The sequence below is a fragment of the Daucus carota genome, chromosome 5 (genome assembly GCF_001625215.2).
Source record: "Daucus carota subsp. sativus chromosome 5, DH1 v3.0, whole genome shotgun sequence".
Taxonomy (NCBI): domain Eukaryota; kingdom Viridiplantae; phylum Streptophyta; class Magnoliopsida; order Apiales; family Apiaceae; genus Daucus; species Daucus carota.
This window is the reverse complement of record NC_030385.2, coordinates 27,195,970-27,211,522: the sequence shown is the minus strand read 5'-3', so window position 1 is coordinate 27,211,522 and position 15,553 is coordinate 27,195,970. Positions and strand designations below refer to the sequence as shown.

Sequence of the window (15,553 nt, the reverse complement as noted above, 5' to 3'; positions counted from 1 at the left end):
TTCATCCCATACCGCCTATTTATTTAATAAATTTGGTAGATTATAATTCTGTCCAGCCATCTCCTCCCAATGTTTTGAGATTTTGGAAGAATTGACCATTTCACATCATATCACAGCTCAACATTAGATATTGAAATATAATATGTGCACATATTTAGTAATCCTATGCCATAAAATTGCTAGCTCATTTAATTGTGATTATAATTTGGACGAACTCGTAAAAAATTCGATAAAAAGAAACAAAAAAAAACCCTTAGTGTTACTCTATAATTACTACTAGTTCATATCCGAATATACATATGGAGAAGCAATTAATAAAATAAGGTAACATAGTAGTACTAGCTAGGTTGTAACAGACATATCTATTTCCCGAAAACAATCACTACTGACTGCAATGTACTGCCCCAAAAAGATGTTCCCATCAGAATTAGGAAATAAAACAAAAACTCACACCATACCATATCATACTTTCATATCTTCAAGTACCCCCTACCACCTTACCCATTCAAATCTGCTGCTGATTCATTCTACTCATCTCAGTCAACATCAGTAGTACATTGTCTTGTTCTCATCCACAAAGTAATTCAGATTTGTGTTACATGTGAGATTATTAGTGCTAATCAGCTGCTTAATCTCCTCCAGACTGCTCATGTTGTAGTCTAATGTGTTGCCAATACTTTGGTGATTACCAAACATCCCCAGATTCATTGGCTTTTGATCGGGTATTTCATTAATCCCCCCATTCGAGAACATCATCAACTGCTCATAATCCACTTGATCTTTGTTGTTGTATGTTATGTTGCTTCCATCAGAAGAACTGCAGCTAGCAGCTTGCTGATCATGGCCTCCAAACATAATGAGCCCAGATTCTTTCCCTTGGTAATTCTGCATGGGGCCCAAAAACTGATCTTGGGCTTGTGGGTTTACGAGGTTTGGGGTAAAATTCGAGGTTCCGTTGTAACAAGTGTTGTTGGTATAGTATCTGAGGGAAGGTGGCAATGATGAGGAATATGAACAAGTGGGTGATGACAAGATTGGATTTTGATGGTAATTAATATGATTAGGAGGCCTAATGAAGGGATTAGGCAGCATCAAAGAGCCCATGAGGAGCTTTTTCTTGAGCTTAGTGTTCCAGTAGTTTTTGATATCATTGTCAGTCCTCCCTGGTAACTGACCTGCTATTATTGACCACCTGCAATTGTTTAACCAATTTGGGCTAAGCTCACAAGAATACTTAACCTCCATAACTTGCCATATAGTACATGACAAATATTCATCATTCTTTTAAACTTTTATTTCATTCTAATCTGACTAAAGAGGTATTGATAGAAAATTATGTACCTGCTCCCTATGTTAGAAAAGAGGGTGCATATGATCCTATCTTCATCATCTGTGAATTCTCCATGTTTAATGTTTGGCCTCAGATAATTCAGCCATCTTAATCTGCAGCTTTTACCACATCTTCTTAGCCCTGAAAATAATTATTAACACAGATAAAAATCATTAAAAACAAAACAAGAAGTAGCAAGAATTCAAGGAAATTAAGATGACTAATTTACCAGCTTTTTGTGGCAGAGCAATCCAGTTTCCTCCACTGCCATGTTTCTCTATGTACTCCTTAAGCTTTGCATCTTCTTCAGGTGACCATGGTCCTCTCTTCACATTTGCCTTGTCACAACAAGGAGCTCTCCCCATCTCTTTAATTCTCTCTCCCTCTATATAAATAACAAATAACAGAAAAGTAGAGCTGCAGAGCTGCAGGGAGCAAGAGTTAAATTATTTCTTGAAGATGGTTTTGTTGGGGAAGGTAAGCTTTTTGTTTGCTTACAAGACTTGAGTTATGATATATATGAAGGAAGGATAGTGGAGTAGTATAGTAATACTCCCTCCGTCCCTTTTTACATGTCCACTTTGAAAAAAAAATTTGTCTCAAATTACTTGTCCACATTCTCTTTTCAAAGCAACTTTTTGTATGTTTTTTCAAAAAGTAACAATTTCCAATGTTTGACTAGCATATATATATACACAACTCTATCTAATTCACTACATTTATTAGGGATATTTATGAAAACAATGTTAGGGATAAAATACGAGATTCAACTTCTAATGCAAAGCAAACACACAACAATATATTTGACGTGGAAACCCCACGTCCCAACTTGTATTATTAATCAAAACCCTTATCAATAATACAATCAACCAAACTTGGATACTCAAGCCTACTACTCAAGTATCCGCCCGCAAGCGATACCTAAGTCTACATCTTGAGCACACCTATTAAACACAATATGACTATGTATATATAGCCATCTCAAACTAGACAAATCAGAATCTAATTCTAAAACAGCTACACATAGTCCCAATCCAATTCTGATTTCCAACTCAAATCAGAATCCAATTCCAACTATGTCTTCTATCTTTGTGACCAAGACATATCTTATAATAATTGTCTAAACATACAATTATTATCCTTATATATTTTGGATCACCAAAGTCCATGTTACCTTGTAATGGGCTGATACCTAACAATCCTCCCCTTCAGCCCAATACAATCAACAATCACGATCAAGACATCGACGTCCATCCGCCAATGCCTCCCCTCGAACAAGAATCTCCATGTCTCGTTCTTCTAAATTTTATCCATCTACAAAATCACGTGCATCAACCCCGAGTGCTCTTCCATCCATGAGTCACCCGATCCTTGCTTTCACAATCCTCCGGCCTCTAGAAGAACCATCCAATCTTCTTCCATATTGAGTCCATCATGATTGATCCACGGTGCAAGTCAACCGTCATACCGCACGTAACTTTGTTTCTTCCTGCTAACAAAACCTTCATCGTGCTCTGCATTCTCTATTGAATCCTGAATTTTTCTCCAACCTCATATATCATGATCCTGACCTCGGCTCTTGATACCACTTGTTAGGGATAAAATACGAGATTCAACTTCTAATGCAAAGCAAACACACAACAATATATTTGACGTGGAAACCCCACGTCCCAACTTGTATTATTAATCAAAACCCTTATCAATAATACAATCAACCAAACTTGGATACTCAAGCCTACTACTCAAGTATCCGCCCGCAAGCGATACCTAAGTCTACATCTTGAGCACACCTATTAAACACAATATGACTATGTATATATAGCCATCTCAAACTAGACAAATCAGAATCTAATTCTAAAACAGCTACACATAGTCCCAATCCAATTCTGATTTCCAACTCAAATCAGAATCCAATTCCAACTATGTCTTCTATCTTTGTGACCAAGACATATCTTATAATAATTGTCTAAACATACAATTATTATCCTTATATATTTTGGATCACCAAAGTCCATGTTACCTTGTAATGGGCTGATACCTAACAAACAAGATATCCAACTAACATTTTCTTAAGATGCGTTATTTTTTCAAAAGGGACAAGTAAAAGGGGACGGAGGGAGTACTTAAATGAAGAAAAATGTTTATAGCATTGTTATTATTTAAATAACAAGGGGTAACAAGAAAAGTCAAAGGGCACCACAATTAATATCCTTGCCTTTGTACTAAACCTATTAACAGTTGATTATAGCAGCTAATAAAAGCTTTATGTGATTTGATGAATCTTGCCTCACTCACTCCCATCTGCAACAGAGACCTTTGCTTGTTTCTAAGAGCATCCAAAGTCTGCCCTAGTAATGGCATACATCTTCCATTTCTGTAAATGACATGACAGATACTCATTATTGCATACTTTTCAGCACCAGGCAAAATCCAGACCTACTGGAACCGACTAAGACCAGACCCAATGCAAAGCTAATTTTATGTTTATAATTTAGTATCAATATAAAAGAACTCAATTTTTAAAAGATCTTTGTACAAATATACATAGATGCATTATACATTTAATTATTTATGATTTTACATCATCATGTCGCTATTAATTATTGATTAATTATAAATAGATTTAAATATAAAATATATTAAGTAAAATTAAGATGAAAAGTAAGCTAACTTTTAATACTAAATGTGCATTCGAGCCAAATATAATACCTCATTTACCTTCACTTCATCACTTACCCTTTGTGAATTGTGATCGACCCATAGTCATATATAATCATCATATTATATATTAATTAAGTATATTATTCAATTATTTTTACTTTTTTAATATGTTAGCTATGTGTATGATTATGTTCTTCCGTAATCTCATCTCATATTTATCAAAACCATCTATACTATATTATAATAAGCCAACATGGGTATATTTTGTAGTCCAAGGTTTTAGTTATATTTTTTGGTTTGGTATGGTACTACAAGTCTACAATGGGGAGTCTTTTATTATTATATTGTTAAACAGTTTCAAATACTAAAAACACTTATAAAACACTTATAACAATCCATTATCATATAATATTTCATTAAAAAAATTATAATAATGTTATAAATAAAATTATAAATATATAATATTTTTTTTTTGCTAATTGATAAATATACAATTTTTATTATCTTCTTTTAACAAGAACCTTCATATAACTCTTTTTAACTTTAACGTGTTTCATTTCAATATAAACACGAACCAAAGTTATTGTTGTCAAAAAAAATCAAAATTACAAAATTACGTTGAAAATCGATAATTAGATTGCTGAATCTTTTAAAGGTATTACACGATCGGCTATGTTTGAAAAAATTTGAATTTTCTGATTTTTTTTATTTTTAAATCTACGTGTATTAAATTCGGATTAAATGTGTTAAAATCCTTACACACATATATATTAGGGTTTGTCCATTTTCAAGTAAACGGGAGAAAATATAGTCAGTTGAATAATATAATTTAATTAAAATTCAATCCACTAATACTAAAATACTAATAAAATGATGTTAAAATTTAAATTATAAATAATAAATTACGAATTATATACTCGCCCGTGGTTAAAGGCTAGTATACATAAACCTCAATAAACAGAAACTTAAGGACTTATAATATTTGAGATCATGTTTCTTCAAATTTTATGATTATCATCTGCCAAACAAAAATGAGAGATGTAGTATATGTCTTTTGACATAACAACAATTAATCATTTAACTTTCAATATATTCGGTCGAATTCCGATTATATAATAAGTAGTTCAACATGTAATCATATACGTGTTGTGAGTATTTTTCTTTCTTGAAATTTCAGAAGACAGAAAAAACAAGAAGAAGAAAAGATTGATATCTACCGACTTGTTTGACCAATGTGACTCAGAAATGCTAAAACTCTAAAAAAAAAGATTTCCGCAAATTTCCTCAAAATATAATTATTAGTCTGTGATTAGTTCAATCCTTCCTCCAAATTAAAATACATTCATTAATTTTATCTACTTCGATACATCTAACATTGTTCAATATGATTACACTTGTTAATATAATCTGGATCATTTTAACCAGCATATGTATAGACTATAGTACCTATAAACTATAATGATTATTAATATTATTATAACGACAACAAACTTTTATGTCTACTTTAAAGCAATTGTAATTTGTTTACGTTAATCATGTAAATAATCTAAATTTACAAAAATAATTTTGATATATTATAAACCTGTCGTTTTCATTGGGGTGCAAATGGGCATTTTCAAGCGTTTAAATTAGGACTTTTAAGATTAAATAGTACTAAAAATAGTCAACTTTTTACCACATGTAAAAATATGTGCGCATTACTATAGCCATCAATCAAGAAACGTTCTGATCCTTGCTGTCTATAGTTTTGTAACATGTGGAAGACCTTTAACTTTGATTAGACAAGGTCAATTATTTATTTTTGTGTAAAACTAAAAGGGAGGATCACAATATGCTTATTTGACATTTTTATATTTCTCTAAAAAGCGAAAATCGTACTTAATCGGTGAAGTTACGGAACAAGGATTAATCAGGGATTAATTGAATTGATCAGGGATTAATCGGATTGATCGGTGATTAATCGGAGATTTAATCAGTTCGACGAGCTACAGAACAGGGATTAATCGTGATTAATCACCGACTTTTAAACAGAGCTCAATACATTGAAGGTTACAACTTACAAATAGCAACACCAGTATTTATGAATACTTCTCGTAAATAATGTTACGGCAGCAGAGTGCACACATTTGTCATATGTGTATGTCTACATATTTTTAACAATATTCTTATCATCCCGGAACAAATAAACTGACACTATTTAGCTTTAGACAAACATTACTATTTAAGAATTATTTTGTTGGTTATTTATGAATAATTTAATAATTATTTATTCTGTATTTTATAATTGAGGGAAATTAAATCAATCGATACATCTTCCAGTTATTCTGAATTTTCATTGTTTAGGTCTTTCAATTTTGGATCCTCAAAGTTACAAAATTTTAACTTAAGTCTATATCATGAAAAGAGAGTCGAATTCAGTGAAGTCTACCTTTTTTATTTTTGGAGTCTTTAAAGATGATGATTTCTACCTTCATCAACTAATTTTTACTTAAATTAAAAAATGAAAATGAAGAGAACAAATAAACTTACAATCTGGTAATAAACGTTAACAACAATATATTTACACAACGTCAATATAATTAACATACTGTGTATATACATATTTGTATACATTATTATTTTATTTATATCTTGAATCAGAGTTTACATTGAACGTTATTAAGAGAATTGGAAAGTCAATTGAGATGAAATTGATATAAATTATAACAAAATGAGTTCGAGAATGGGTTCTTTTGTTATCGTGTAAGGTGAGTTTGAGAATGGATTTGAAAGCATCATTTATTTGTGAATACGGTTTTGATTGTTTAGTTGAACCACTAATAAATCAAATAGTGAACAGAGAAAGTAACCAAAATCCTAGTTACGTAATTTTGGAGCCTTTATCTCAACGATATAAGAATATATTGACAAGTGAAGTGAATATTTAAAGTCAGATCTGTGTCGTAATATTTTTACTTTATTTTCATTTTTCTCTTTAATTTTCATGAAATCTGTTGGATGAGATATAAAAAACTATCGATCGAGTGGCAGAAAAATTATATCACCATCAAAATATATTTAACAGTAAAAACTTGAATTAAATTTTTTGAAATGTTAGATACTCAAAATATGTAACCTTATTATATATTTGGACATAACAATAAAATCAGATTAGTTAAGAAACGTATAAATGGAATTTTCACCAATAAAATCAGTTTTCATCAACATTATACTAACTTTTTGAATTCGAGACGCATGATATCAATGTAAAGATATAGTAAACTGATATTTATTGAGCCAGCTTAACATAAAATTAATCAGTAAACTAGAAAAACGTAAAATTAGTTTCTGAAAACAAAATAAGTAGTCGAGTTCTTCTCTGCTCAGTTTGGGTAGGCTATAGGTGATTTGACGCTAAGAACGTGGGAGAACAGTTTAGTAAATAGTGAATTGAGATTAATCTGCATTTAGACACTGCACGATAGAGATAGTTATTAACTTATTGGCACATAATTCCACTAGGGACCATTTGATTTGAATATAAATCACCCAAACTCATATGTTGAAATTTACTCCCTCCGGCTCTCCCATTTTTTATCGAATGGGTTGGGCACGGCGGTCAAGAATTATGAAAAAATAGTTGAAAAGAGAAAAAAAAGTGGGTGAAGTGGTGTGACCCACTAAATTTTAATGTATAAAAGGGAGATAGTGGAGTAAAATTAGTGTGAAAAGGAAAGTAAAGTGGAGAAGTAGTGGGACCCATTGACCATATTTGGTAAGTTTTGAAATGTAAAAAATTGGATATGACACCCGAAAATGAAAATGTAAAGAAATGGAAGGAACGGAGGGAGTATATATCTTTACGATTTAGTGTTATGTAAAAATGTCACGGACACCTTGTCTGATACGCTAACGATTTGGCAGCTTAGATAGACTTGCAACAAGGTTCGTTGTGGTCCAGCAAAACGTGGCGTAGTAAAAAATTAATAAGAAATGACACTGTAAAATAAATTAAAATATTTGAAGATTAATCAAAGCCAAGTAGATAGATATGCGACACAATATAAAAACTCGGAAAGTTTAGAATAAGTGAGTAACCGAGAGCAGAGGCGGATCTAGAGATGAAATCTAGGGGGCACAAGCAAATTTTCGGAAAACACCTATATATTTTCAAATTTTGGGAGGGCACTTCTATAATTTTTTAAAATTTAGAATGATGAAAAAATGTAAAAAAAAATTTTAGGGGGGGCACGTGTCCCCCGTGCCTCTTCCTAGATTCGCCCCTGACCGAGAGAAATATTCATCTAGTTTTCTAGTGCTAGGTGATTTGACCTTTGTCCTCCCCGAAATGTCCTTCTTTCCCCCCTTTTAAGTTCCGCTCTCTTCGCGAAGATTGAAATTTGGAAACAATTGAATATTCAGGGCTGAAAAGAAGTAATTGTCCGAGTCCGAACTAAGGGAGGTTTGATAACTCTTAATAGCCTCTTAATGGTTATTTTACTTATTCGGTCAGAGATAATTTTTTTAACCGATTATAAAACGTGCTTAATAATGAAACCAAAACACATTTATTGGATAAGAGCGTGGACTCTCGCTTAGTGGGTAAGAGAGACTCTGAATAGGGTTTTCCAATATATACCCTCAAACTCAACCTTTTTTTTTCACTCTTTCTGCGTTTATGCTAGCTGCTTTAACAGTGTATTATCACGTGTCCGTCACTTTTCTTTAAAAAAAGAAATTGATTAATCTTGATATGGGCTATAAATATATAAAATAATAAAAATTTTGGATGATTTTTATAATTTTGGATTAATTTTTTTATGATTTTGGATAAAAAATTTGGATGATTTATGATGTGTTTTAGATAAAAATTTAAAAATATAATTTTGAAATTATAGTTATGGATAAAATTCCAAAATAATAAAAATTATAAAAAATTTAACATCATAAATCATCCAAAATTATATAAATTTATCCAAAATTATAATTTTTTAATAATTTCGGATGATTTACATTTTTGTAATTTTTATAATTTTGGATAAGATTATACTTTTTTTATAATTTTGAATAAAATTATATTTGTTATAATTTTGGATGATTTATGATGTATGTTGGAATTATAAAGGTAAAATGATAAATATATTGTCATTCAGATATTTTAATATGATTGTTATCAAACAATAAATTTCTTTCAGTAAATTTTTCATTCTGGTAAATTATTCATTCAGTGTATTCAGCAAATTTAATGACTCAGCATTTTTTATTCAGTTTTATCAAACAACCTCTAAGTCCATAATTCAAGTCGGATAAATCGAGTTCCGAGCTGAGCCCTAATTCGAACCAAGTTTAATTAAGTCAAGTCGAGCCGACTCGCTTAACTAAATGAGCCAGTTTTAACGAGTCGAGCGAGACAACTCTTATAATTTTACATTTAATCGAGTCTAAATCTCTACCGAACTCGGCTCGTTTAGTTTCACAAGTCGAGCCGGCTCGTTTAAATAAACGAGCCGGAACATTTGCCCGAATTCGGCTCGTTTAACGAGTCGAGTCGAATCCATTTAAACAATTAATTATATATTTTACATCGAACTCGGAACACATTAATAAAACTACTTCATTTTTTAATTTTTTAAAATTCGAGAGCAAGCATGGTAAAGTAGTAATGTTCCATCCCACGTACCTTCACTTACATTATTTTGTTTTTTGTTTATAAAGAAACTAGGTGTATAACCCGCGCTTCGCGCGGGCATTGTAAATATCTTGGAGAATGCAATTGTTGCGCGTGAGAGTAGCGATGAAGAGAAAATAATACAAGCGCCCTCCATAATCTCATATTGTTAACTTGTTTTATTCTGAAGAAAATGAGTATTTGGAAATTACAGAGCACTTAATACATTCTTTATATAATCCATAATTTCTGAAATTTTTAATTTTGTATTTATTGTTGAAATATAAAAAAACCTATAGTTATGTGCAAGCTTGCTACTCATCTAAATTGGTGTGCAGGGCAAAAATTTATCTACTTAACTTCTAAAATCCGTGAGGTGCATTCTTGAAGTAGTTGAAATTTCTGGTGCTTGGCTATCTTGAAAAGGACTTCCATTTTGCTACGGAACTCCGGAAAAACTTCTTTGCACCTGAACGATCCTGCACATGCACAGTGCTCAGCCAAGTGTGCAGCTTTCACCTGGTTGCACTTGAGGCACACCAGGTCCTGTAGATGATAAAGGCGTTCTCTTTGTCGTACAATCTGGAGAAGGCCATTCTCCATCACCTCACGGTCAATCAGTAAAACCACCACCAGCAGTAATTATATCTAGCAAATGCTTAAATTTTATTGTGTGTCACAAGTGACAACTGAATAGATAAGACCAAGCAGAACAACAGTTTCTTTTAAGTTTTGAGCACAATTCCACGGAGGAATGGACATGATTAATTGGGGGAACAAATCTCATTATCAACACTGCACTTCCACTCGATTGAACATTGAGGTCTCAACCCACAATCAGAGCCTCGACTACAACCATCACTACAAGAACCAATCCGACCACATACAAAATCAAACATTATCAATCACAACACAATAACAACCAAACAAACACCACCAAATCCACAATTAAAAGTACCATTAACCATAAATTTATCCAAAAACAGTGTTCCACAATGTGAGAATCCATAAGAACCATTACAATCAGTATAATCCATTTCAATTAAAACAGAAACAACCAATCCTAAGCAGTAAGCACAACAGCGCCGCCCATCTCAATCTTCTTCTCCGCAATCTTCGACACCAGCTTGGCCTTTACCACAATCGGCTTCGTCCCTGAGTCCTTCCCCAGCACCTTAAAGTAGCCAAACTGCGTGACATCAAGCACCTGCGCCTTGTCACCAGTGGTTTATAGTCCGAATCAAGTATGATAAAGCAAATTCTTGATAATTTATTGATTTTAGTACTTGCAAACACATATATCCTTCCTGACTAATACTCCCTCATATCCCAGCACCTTATAGCTATTGTTTCTAAAGTAATAAAAGAAATATTTGAATACCGGAAAGTCTGGATATTGGATATAAAAAATTCGGTATCTTTTACTGCTACATCTCCATAAAATGTATCTACAACTGCTTTCCTTAACTCCTGTAAGTTGCACAATTTTCAGTGCAAATTTTCACATATTAAGTCGAGAAATTTGTTAATCATCAAGCATTATAAGAGTGTTGCTAGTTTCTCTTTCGAATGGATTATCCTAGTTCTGCTGTTTTGCCAGAGAACATATTTCAGACCGAAAAGAAATGGCCACAACACACAAAGGGCATAAACATTCTACCTTGTTTCCTTGTTCAGCTCCATATCCTCTATACTCTCTATGTGTTGAAAGGTCTTGTGCAAACTGCATTTACCTGATATCAATAAACATTTATTAAGGACAATTTCTTGAAACATTAATGGTCATATGTTAGAAAAAATAATAAATGGCTAAACCATGTTGCAAGAGACTATAAGACATTTAAATTATAATCACTACACCTGGGCAAATGTTCAAGCTGCATCATTTTAAAGGTAGATCGATTTGGAGTCACTTCAAGAATTTATGGATATTTTGAAAGTTAACCTAAGCAGATAAATTAACCTACCTTAAAAACCATAGTACACACAAGAACATGATAAAATATGTAAAACATTCATAAATAGAAGCATACAAAACTCTTTTCCAAACCCTGTAATTTGCAGAAATCTTGATCAGGGACACCCTGGGGTGCAACAGACCATCAGAGGATTCAGCCCCAAAAACACAAAGAATCAGTAACAACAAAAAGTAGAAGTGACCCATTTGAGTTAAAGATATAAATAAACATAATTCAAGGCAAAAAAACACAAAGAACCGATAACAACAAACATTTGCAGTGACCCATTCGAGTTAAAATCATAATTAAAGTGAGTAGAACTAAGCCGCAAGAGAACAAAGAATCAAACAAAATGATTAGTATTATGGATCTTCTGATCATATTTACGAAACTGTTCATACAATAAGCTACTAAAAACAGTTTCTCACTTTGTTGCATAACTGCTCAGTAGTTAGTACTTGCCTCGTCACCTTAAACACCACAGCACACACAAGAACTTGAGAAAATATGAAAAACATTCATAAAAAGCACACCAAACTCTTTCCCAAAACTTGTAATTTGCAGAAATCTTGATCAGGGACCCCCTAGGGTGCAGAAGACCATCAGAGTATTCACCTAAAAAAACACAAGAATCAATAACAACAAAAATTAGCAGTTACCCATTTGAGGTGAAGACATAATCAAACACAATTCAAGCCAAAAGAAAAAAACCACAAAGAATCGATAACAACAAACATTTGCAGTGACCGGTTCGAGTTAAAATCATTATTAAACATAATTTAATCCAAAGAAACAATAATATAAAAAAATAGTGTAATCGTAGAAAAGCAAAGCTGAAAAATGAGAGATTATGCAAGAAAGTGGCTCTTATAAACATGTTCAACTTGATGCCCACAACAAAGTCACATTCTAATGACATCGGTAATAATATAGTTAGTTGGGCATTTGATCGAACACCTTATTACCAAAATCTTATAAATGTGTAATCAAGTAATAAACACTCACCCGACCCGAAACTGACCTTAACTGCAGCCCACCAATCAGTCAGAGTTCCAACCACAACAACTTCGCAACCACCTTGTTAATCTTTCGGCAAGTATGTAAAATCCCAGGTTATAAGAAATCTTAAAATCCTGGGAGGATGTATAATATATAAAATTGAGATGAACATTTGGTAAATCACAAAAGAAAGAGTAGAAATCTGGGAAAATAATACCTGAAGAAGATTCACGACTAAGATAGAGATGAAGAAGAGGACGCCGACCGGAAGAATAATAGCTGTTGCAGCAATCGCTATAGCCAAGCCAGCCCAACAAAGAGGTCCAATAGTGTGTGTGAAGCTAACTTTCGAGTAAGAAATAACCAAACGAAAAGAAACGATTGCCGGAGGATCATTTGTAACAAACTGTCAAAGGAGATGGCGAGGCTTCAGTTACGAAACCGATCAGTCAGGAATCAAAAAAAAAATTTAAATAAGAAGAAAAGAGACAAAGGAGTAACTGAGATATGTTGAAAACTGAGAAGAGAGAATTCAGTCTAAAAGCAAGGAGGGAAGAGCCACGTCAGCCGCCCTGGATTTTACTTTATATAGATATATAGATATGCAAAACATTTATTGTATTTCTTGAAAGGAAGGATAAACTAAAAATCTAAAAATTTGGTCATTCTTAGTTTTGTTGTCACAGCGGAAGAATTACATGCAGAATATATACCCAAGGAACACGATACAATCATACAACGCAATTACGTGCAACATTTCGAACAGGGAAAAATGATCTATATATCAGTATATCACATACTACTATAGTACTATATTTTAACAACAGAGTTCAAGAAGGATGCTTATTAATTTAAAAAACGTTACCACACGAAGCATGCTTGTCGAGAATCTGTATGAATACCCGTGTAGTTTGGTTGATATATAGCTCTTGTCGAGTAGCAAAATGACCATATATCGGGTTCTCCTGTCCTCACAATGACTGATTACGGTGTGTGCAAGTGCTCCACTCATGCAATTTACGATGATACAACCACGTTGAGATTATTACTTCCAACAGTTGGCCTCTCGATATTTCTGAAGTTGATCACTGTATCAACTATGAAATATGTTTTTAGAAAAAGAACAAGTTAATTATAGGTCCTCATGAACAAGGTGAAATTAGGATTACATTCGTGTAAGATTTTTTTGTGTTGAAAACAATACACAATGTAACGTGAAATGGAATTAGAATTACCCAACGTTATTTCGTGTAATGTTAATTTTTAAATACAAAATACTATACGATGTGATGTTAATAACTGGTATTCAGATAAATATGTTATTAGAATATTAGAATTCGAAATCATAATAATAGGGATCAACACCCAACATTATGATTTTGGATTGCTGGATGATACCAACGAAAACATTATAACAAATTTATGTAATATATGACATTTTTTTTTTGCTGACCAATTGAAATGAGTATCATGTGTATGACGTTTTTCTAAATAAATTTGAAGATTGAGATATACCGATTAATATCTTTCAGTTCCACTTTTTCAAGTTTGTTTTGGATCCTTTGATGTCTAGTATTCATATCTATATTTCCCTTCCACGAAATTGATTGGAAACTAGTATCACTTCGTTTCATTTAATTGGGTTTCTATACGTAGATCAAGAAAATATATAAAAAATAATAAAAATTTGATGAAAAATGAATAAAGTGGTATGATCGGTTTATGTTATAACAGATTTGAAATAGTGAAAGTAAGTAGCTGGTGAGATAATATTTTATATTATTATAAAATAGAGATGATAGGTGAATAATATGTTATATTATTATCTTTTGCGACAAAAAATTATTATTTTTAGAATATTTAAAAATAAGAGGGACATCCAAAATTTAAATTTATATATGTAAAAATGAACATGGAAGAGTGAGAGCATCTCCAAGAGCCTCCTTGTTGGCTCCTAAATATAATATTAAAAATGTGGCTCTTAGCAATTTAGGACAAAGTTAAGAGTGTAAACTCCAACAATACTCTCTACATCTCTTCTCTATTTCATATTTTATTCATATATTGGGCTCCACTATAACAAAAGAGATGAAAAGATGGAGGTGAATTGGAGGGAAGGATTTTTTTATTGTGAAAAAATAAGTTAGGAGCAATGTGGTGGCTCTTAACTTTGAGGAAAGATGAGAGAGAAACGAGAGGCTCTTAGTGATTTAAGAGCCACTTAAGAGTCTCTTGGAGCAACATTTTTCCTCTCCCTCCTCAAATCTCAAGTTAGGAGCCTAAATGAAGAGTCTCTTGGAGATGCTCTGTGATAACGCCAAATCCCGTTCTAGTGCTTCCTCCGCCGTGTACTGGTGTCTTGCGGTGTAGCTGCTGGACGGGTGTCTGCAAAACAACACCGGAGGGGGGTTTGAGCCCCGCGGCGCCTCCGGCGTGAGAATGAGTACAGGCGTCGGGAAATATATAGACGGGAAATGAGCTATCTATGTGTGGTGGGTGAAGGTGTATGGCTGCTGTGTGTGGTGGCTTAGAGTGTGTGAGAAATATGAGAGTGTGGAGAAGAAGATCCTTAAGCCTCTCATCCTTGGTCTATTTATAGGCCAAGGATTAGGGTTTAAGGATGTGTACCTTGGATCCTGCTGTCCATCTGTAGGGCTTGGATGCTTAACACCTGTGCAGGTGTCAGCTAAGGAATAGTATTTTGGAGTGTTATGAGGTTTGTCTTCATAGTGTCAGTAGCTGGCATTGGGTATTGTCCTTGTCATGTCAGACTGCAACTTGTTCAGGTGTCGGCTTGGACTCTTGTGTCCCGGTCCGGGGGAAGGATGGATAGGTTGCGTCTGGGTCCGGGATCATCTCCGGGGTCCGAGATCATCTCCAAGGTCCGGGATCGTCTCCTGGTTCTGAGATCATCTCCTGGGTCCGGGACCATATCCGGGTCATATCGTGCTCGGGTCC

General features: G+C 33.3%; 1 protein-coding gene and 1 non-coding gene across 2 annotated transcripts; both read right to left on the bottom strand.

The window, feature by feature from the left end:
- Positions 1-232: 232 nt before the first annotated feature.
- Positions 233-1,848, bottom strand: LOC108221019 (transcription factor RAX2). The gene is made up of 3 exons (XM_017394920.2): positions 1,560-1,848; positions 1,342-1,471; positions 233-1,192 (listed from the first exon to the last, which is right to left on the bottom strand). The coding sequence occupies exons 1-3, from the start codon at positions 1,693-1,695 to the stop codon at positions 547-549; spliced, it is 912 nt and encodes a 303-aa protein (XP_017250409.1). The 5' UTR covers positions 1,696-1,848; the 3' UTR covers positions 233-546.
- An 8,402-nt stretch (positions 1,849-10,250) lies between these two features.
- On the bottom strand, positions 10,251-12,474 carry LOC108221508 (uncharacterized). Its single transcript, XR_010292364.1, has 3 exons — positions 12,025-12,474; positions 11,299-11,371; positions 10,251-10,851 (listed from the first exon to the last, which is right to left on the bottom strand). It is a non-coding gene; the product is annotated as an uncharacterized LOC108221508 (transcript).
- Positions 12,475-15,553: the final 3,079 nt, after the last annotated feature.